Source organism: Drosophila subpulchrella, unplaced genomic scaffold (assembly GCF_014743375.2).
Source record: "Drosophila subpulchrella strain 33 F10 #4 breed RU33 unplaced genomic scaffold, RU_Dsub_v1.1 Primary Assembly Seq51, whole genome shotgun sequence".
In the NCBI taxonomy this organism is placed as follows: Eukaryota; Metazoa; Arthropoda; class Insecta; order Diptera; family Drosophilidae; genus Drosophila; species Drosophila subpulchrella.
The window spans coordinates 535,243-542,932 of NW_023665688.1; the positions used below are offsets into that span (position 1 = coordinate 535,243).

The 7,690-nt window shown below is 40.2% G+C and overlaps 1 protein-coding gene across 1 annotated transcript in view; it reads left to right on the forward strand.

Annotated features, from left to right (window-relative positions):
• The window catches only part of LOC119562484 (lysine-specific demethylase lid), a 44,895-nt gene extending 39,619 nt beyond the window's left edge, over positions 1-5,276 (forward strand). The window contains exons 4-5 of the mRNA XM_037875685.1: positions 1,535-2,410; positions 2,474-5,276. Of these exons, the coding sequence (XP_037731613.1) occupies positions 1,535-2,410; positions 2,474-4,225 (2,628 nt within the window). The 3' untranslated portion in view covers positions 4,226-5,276. The remainder of the gene's footprint in view (positions 1-1,534; positions 2,411-2,473) is intronic.
• The last annotated feature ends 2,414 nt before the right edge of the window (positions 5,277-7,690 follow it).

The window sequence follows — 7,690 nt, forward strand, 5'->3', positions numbered from 1 at the left end:
AGTATGTAACAGGCAGAAGGATGCGTTTCCGACCCTATTAAGTGAATATATTCTTGATCAGGATCAAGCGGAAACTATAAGAGCTAGGCTATTGAGATTTGGCGTGCAGATTCCTGAGCTTCTTACGCAGCGCAAGTTTGTTTCTTATTGAATTCGTTGTAGTATTCAGTAACTGTCATTCGACCATGATTAAGGATAATTAATTCTGACTAAAGAATAAAGTCCAATTTAAACAAAATTGTTGGAAAAATTAAAAAGATGCCGTGATTGTTTAGAGCGTCGTGGGCAGCTCCCATGATACTATTTCGTAAAATTTTTAAAAGACTAACATTTTATAAAGACTCATTGCAGTTTCTGCAGCTTCCCTCCGACCTACTTATTGTGTTGCTTCCCCAGTGACTTTTGTTAATGATTTTATCACTTGTGTAAAATGTTATAGTTGGGCCGATTTTTTGAATTATAGTCTTCCACTGCGTTTGTGTCTCTAGGTAACTTTTCTTTTAACCCACATATTCTCTTGCACGTTTCGCTCAATTGAACATTAATTGATCTATTAATTAATTCCACTGTTGAATTGCTGGCTGTTGAGTTGCTGGCTAAGTCATCTGCAGAAAAATTAGCAGAACCTTCGGGTGCCATTTTTAATTTTAATTTACCAACACAATTTACTAAATTTTCCAGATTGTTTCCTCTTCTTTATTTGAGAAACAATTGAGGATCACTAGCCGAGTCGATCTAGCCATGTCCGTCTGTCCGTCTGTCCGGATGAACGCTGAGATCTGGGAAACTATAAGAACTAGGCTATTGAGATTTGGCGTGCAGATTCGTGAGCTTCTTACGCAGCGCAAGTTTGTTTCAGCAGCGTGTCACGCCCACTCTAACGCCCACAAACCGCCCAAAACTGTGGCTCCTACAGTTTTGATGCTAGAAAAAAGATTTTAACTGAAATGTATTGTTCTCATCAATACCTATCGATTGACCCAAAAAAAGTTTGCCACGCCCACTTAAGCGCTTACAAGCCGCCCTTAAACTTAAAAAAAATCGTAAGTATGAACGTGGATATCTCGGAAACTATTAAAGATAGAGAATTGGTATCTCAGATTTAGATTCAGTAGCCTTGTACGCAGCGTTACGCGAATATACCACGCCCACAAACGCCCACTCTAACGCCCATAACGCTTAAATCTGTCTACCGCCGGTAGGTGGCGCATTTCAATCACGTTTTGCTGCTTTTATATCTCCATTTCCCTTTGGTCCCTTTAGCTGAGTAACGGGTATCTGATAGTCGAGGTACTCGACTATAGCGTTCTTCCTTGTTTTGGCTTAGATTTATTAGTGTAAATAAACTTATATATATCCACACGACACTGTCCGATGGGGTCTTCTTTCTGGTTGCGGGTTGTACTTCCTTCCTATCGTCGGAGAAAATTTGAATAAATTCTTTTCGAATTGATAACTGAGCTGACTGATAATTAACTGAATATGATAATGAAATTCAAACCTTAAATTGTGTAATCCGATATTGAACCCTTAGGTACGAACTCGCTCGGACCATAACCAAGAGGCTGCTCAGTACAAGCTTACTATGGAGGAGCTTGAGCTGTTCGTTCAGGAAATCGATAACCTCTGCTGCATCATTGACGAAGGCGCATCGGTGCGAGAGCTTCTTGTTTTGGGGAAACAGTTTGTGGACCGGTCCGAGAGCCAGCTGCAGTTGACTTTGGAAGCCTTGGAGGAGAGTGAGCTAGAAACGTTGATAAACGAAGGCAGCTCTTTGCGCATCGAATTGCTTCAACTCGACTTACTACAAAAGCGACTAAAGCAGTGCAAGTGGTACAAGCGCTCGCAGGGATTGAGGGAGACCAGCTCGAAGCTGACCTACCAAGACGTAAAGAACCTCCTGCACATGGCGGCTGCTGACCTGGACCCTACCGATCCGTTCATTGACAGGGAGATGCGAAAGTTACAGCAGATTGGGGCAGACATCGAAGCCTGGGAGTCGCAGGCGGCCAAGTACTTCCAGCGACTGACCCAGCAGCACGAATTAGACGAAATAGAGCAGTTTTTGAAATCAGCCGGCGACGTAAACGGTCAAGTGCCCTCACACGGGCTGCTGAAAGATGCACTTCGAAAGGCGAGGGAGTGGCTGCGGGCCGTCGAACAGCTGCAGCAGAACAACCACGTCACATATTGCCACACACTCGAGGCGATGATTGAACGCGGCATGAACATACCCATTCAGCTGGAGGAGTTGAGTCGAATGCAGGGCCACCTTAGTAGTGCCCACCAGTGGAAGGACAACACAGCCTGCGCTTTTCTTAAGAAAGGCACGTTCTATACACTTTTAGAGGTTCTTATGCCCCGTTCGAATCCTATTATTATTGATTCGGATCTCAAGCCACGCTTTCAGGTAAAAAACCGCACTTCTCTTTGATTTTTACTTATAGCTTTTAGTAATAATTTCTTCTTGCAGGATGACTTCCTGAAAGAGAAAAATCCAGCGGAGATTGTGGCCAGCTTTAAGCATGCGGAGGAGCAGGAGCTGCTAGATATGCGCGAACTTCGGCGCCAAAACATGACCAAAAACCCGTTGCGCGACATGTTCTGCTTGTGCAAGTCCGAGTTTAGGAGCATAATGTTTAACTGTCAGTTGTGTCGCGATTGGTTTCACGCGGATTGCGTTCCACCGCATACAACCACGAATCAGAATGGGATTTTAAACGGCGGATCGGCATCTGGTACTAATCGCCTGAAGTGGCTCTGCCCCAGTTGTGTGCGCTCAAAGAGACCGCGACTAGAGAACATCCTTCCTCTGCTTGTCCAGCTGCAGCAACTGCCAATCCGTCTGCCCGAGGACGAAGCGTTGCGCTGCCTGGCGGAGCGAGCTATGAATTGGCAGGATCGGGCGAGGAAAGCTCTTAGCAGTCCCGACGTGAGTGCGGCCCAAGATGCGATTCTGTCTCAGCAACAGCAGAAACGGAGCTCAGAGGGCGGAGGAGCTGGGGTTGGCAATATCAACAGTCCACGGAAGCCACGTCGCCGTGGCAGTCTGGCGAAAGAAGCATGTGGTTCCACAGACTCTGATGCTGACGACGATGACGATGAGGACGAATGTCGGCTTCGGATCGTCGAGGACAACTTAAGCAATGATGAAGATGAGCCACGTACCGCCGCCGCGAACTTAACCATCAACTCCGATCTTCTTAAGCTGCTATCTGACAGTGAAATTGAAAATTTGTTTGATCTGATGATGGAGGGCGACCTGCTAGAGGTATCCCTAGATGAGACGCTTGAGCTGTGGCGCATCTTAGAAACAATGCCGCCCACTTTGCTGCAGGCGGAGGCTATGGAGCGTGTGGCACATCACATGCAGCGCAATCGTCAGCAGCACTCAAATCCGCTCCCCACATCCGGTGGCGAAGACTCGAACGATAGTCTGCTGGTACAAAACAGTCCCAATAGCAACAGCAATAGTGCTGGCGTAACAGCATCTGCGAGCAACAGCGGGCGGAACAAGAAGAGGCGTTCCAACGACACAAGCAGCAACACAGCTGTGCCTCGTAAAAAGCAAAACACGCCCAAGCAGACTCCGGCAAAAAAGGGATCGGCGGCAGCAGGTCGCAAGAGCGATGCCAAAGCATCGCCAGCAGCATCTGCAACTCCGTGCGCGGATGCCGATGCTGAGAATAAGCAGGCCAACGGAGGAAATACAAACTCTAGTACAGGATCAGGATGTGGCAATTCTGCGGCTACCACACCCACACCAGGCTCGACGCACAAAAAGCGCAAGCGTACCACTACAACAGGCGCTAACAACAACAATAACAGCATGAGCAATATCAATAGCGCCACCAATATCAACAGTAATACTTCCAGCGCCCAGGGAGCGGCCATAGGAGGCAATAGCTCAACTGGTGGGCAGAAGAAACATGCGCAGCGGACTCAGCAGGCCGCGCAGGAAGACGATGAGGAGGAGTGCCGGGCGGAGAATTGTCATAAACCCACCGGACGGGAGGTGGACTGGGTGCAATGCGACGGCGGCTGCAATGAATGGTTCCACATGTACTGTGTAGGCCTCAATCGGAACCAAATCAAGGCGGATGACGACTATATATGTATCCGATGCACGAAGACAGTGGCTATTGGGACACCAGGATCCGTTAACAGTATGAGCGCTACATCCACAACGTCGGGCAAGCAAAGGGTGGTGCAATCGGCACGGTAGAGAAAAGCTAAAGGAGTGAAAGAATTTCCGGGCCGATCAATTTTAGATTTTTCAGCAACAGCAGACTTGTGTTTTATGCAAGATATACAACCAAACACTCGATGAAGCCCGACTTACGGTACTTACAATGTTTAGTAAAGTCACTTGAAAGTTTTCGTAGTACATATTTACCAATTATCGCTAAACTTACGAACCCGAAACGTAAAACATTAAAAAAACTACAAAAGCAAAACAAAACGGATAAAGGAATCAAGCATAAATAATGGAAACAAAGCAACACATGTATTTGTTTTTGTACAATTAGCCCATTCTTACGGTCGTTAAACGTTCTTCTATTATTTTAACATATTTTACAATTATCTTTACCTGCTATTTTTAGTTTTTGTTGATGTAATTTACTTTCTGTGTTCGCCTTTCGAGTTTCGTACAATGCGCAGGCAGAGTTTTATTTTTTTTATTTTATTTCTTCCCTAACCGAAGATAACTCTCGTTTTACTTTTGTACATTTTCGTTTTACTTAAGGTTGCGACCAAAAATCATTTCTTTGTATTTTCTTGTTTATTTTCCCCAATTTTAATATAAATAAAACAAACACAAAAACCTGTTGATAAAACGATCACAAAAAATAAAAAAGATCACTATAAATATAAGTTTACCTTAGAAATACAATGAAAAACTAATAATTTTAAATTTATAATTTTTAAGTTGAATAAAAAGTTATCTACTTGGAAGTTAAACCAATTAAGAATTACAAAATCTTGGTAATATTTAACGTCAAAAAAATAAACACAGTGCTTAGAAATATGCAAATAAAAATATAGGCAAAAACAAATAAAAACACTACGTAAAAACTTTTTTTAAATTGTGTATAAAAACAAAAGTGCAGGTTCTAAATGCAAGAATCCCAAAATAAAAGAAAACGGAAAAACAGAGCCCTAAATATACTAGAGATAAGAAAATGTATTTTATTAAGCAGTAATGTACAATTGATTACAATGAATGATCCAAAAAAATTAAACATACCTTCCCGAAACCGTCACCCAACAAAATATATAATTCTATAATTTAAATAAATTATATATAAATAGTATTACAGAACCGAAGTTGTTTTAGTGCTGGTTATTTGATAATCTTGACAATGTCTTCTTCTATTACGGTTTCATTATTTGGTTATTCCACGCCATTGTTCGTCTAATTCAGTAGAGAAATTTCTTCTCAGACTATACGATTTTACATAAGTTCGGGCAAGACAGACATATGTTGCCTCCAATGAGCAAAATTTACAAAGCCAATATGGACTTCTCACCCCATAATTTAATGCTTGGACCTATAGGTAAGTGAGCAAATTTGTATATAAAACCCTATTCAGACAAGGGGTTTCCGTTTCAGCGACCAAATTCTCAGTTGTGAAGTTACCGGGATGAAACTCCCAAAAGTTGCAGGTAGTATATACAGGGGTGGTCAAAAGTATTTTTTCAAAACAAAAGTTAAATATACTCATCATTTGAACTTACTTCTTGTTAACTTTGGCATCAATGGAAATGTAATTTAAATGCCGTTTGAATGATACAATACTTTTTACATTTTGCTTATATTTTTTATGGTTTTTTGAAGGTGACAATGTCGAAAAAAAATTTGTATGAAAAAAAAAATATGGCTCAAATTAATGTTTCTAAACATTTTCAAAAAATAATATAACATATTTTTGAAAAATGTAACTGGTCTTTTTTTGGCATCAATGGAAATGTAATTTAAATGCCGTTTGAATGATACAATACTTTTTACATTTTGCTTATATTTTTTATGGTTTTTTGAAGGTGACAATGTCGAAAAAAAATTTGTATGAAAAAAAAAATATGGCTCAAATTCATGTTTCTAAACATTTTCAAAAAATAATATAACATATTTTTGAAAAATGTAACTGGTCTTTTTTTTGGCATTCATTCTTTTTTTTTTTATGTTTCAGAATTTTGAATTCAATTTTTTAAAAATCGAACGTATAATTCACATAGCTGCCATAGGAATAATCTGGTAATTGATGGTCAGTAATAGGAAAATAAATATACCTTCGTTATTTTTGATCAAGCTTACTTCTTTTCCGGTAAATTGCATTTGCTTAATATTTTAGAATTACGAATACAATTTTTAGGAAATCGGACGACCATATCATAGCAGCCAAAGGAAAAATGGAAATATTAATAGGAAAATAATTATAGCTTCGTTATTTTTCTTGATAGTCATCTTTTCTTCTCCTGTATATACAAATTTGTTAATTTCAGAATTACTAATACAATTTTTAGAAAATCGGACGACTATATCATATAGCTGTCATATGAACGATCGGGTTGTTAATGGGAAAATAATTAAAGCTTCGTTATTTTTATACCCCTGCGGAGGGTATGATGATTTCAGAATCAGATTGGCAGAAGTTTCCAACGCAGTGAAGGAGACGTTTCCGACCCCATAAAGTATATATATTCTTGATCAGCGTCACTAAACGAGTCGATCTAGCCATGTTCGTCTGTTCGTTTTTACGCAAACTAGTCTCTCAGTTTTAAAGCTATCGGAATGAAATTTTCCCAAAAGCCGAATCGGACAACTATATCCTATAGCTCCCATTGGAAATACTTTTTTAAAAATGTAAAAAGAATTATAACTTTGTGGGAATGTCATTATTGTACTTGTAATATTTCAGAATTGGAATAAAATTTAAATCAAATCGGATGATTTTATCATATAGGTGCCATAGGAACGATCGGATAATTAATGTCAAATTAATGCATACACCGTTATATTTCGTTATCGGTTAACATACACGGTAGTAAATTGAAATGGAACAGTATCTTAAAATTTTTATAATTAGTATAGTTTTCTATAAACCGGAAAGCGTTCCGGAGTCAGCTTCCTTTTATGTTATTCAGTATTTTTTTCAAGTTTAGGTGATTTCCGTACTTGGAGTTTCGGGCTTGCACTTGCACTACTCTGGCGCCGTTATAAGGAAATGGCTGTTGGTGCAGGACCAATGAGCCTTCAAAAGGCTCGGAACTCAGTGCTATGCTTTTTAAGGAAATCACTAGCCACCAGCTTATGTCCTTCTTGCCAAGACCTGGCAACTATTGGGCCATTTTTTAGTATAACATATATTTTTTTTACGGCGATCAACCAACTTAATGGCTATAAAACGTTATATATAAAGAGAAACAGTTAACATAAATACATAACAGAAAGGAGATTAACAATTTTTATAATAATTGAACAAAGAACAAATTTACTGATTTAGGACTCGAGAGACATGACGGCTTCTTGTCTGTGCTTTCGCTTTAATCTTCTTCCAGTCCTTAGGTGGGCCAAGGAAGCTGCTAGGTGGTTAGTGTGTACCGACTGGAGTGCCGGTTTATCTGCTCCCTGACCGAGGGAACATGGAGGTCAATGTCTATGGCATCGTTCCTGATATACCACGGCGCA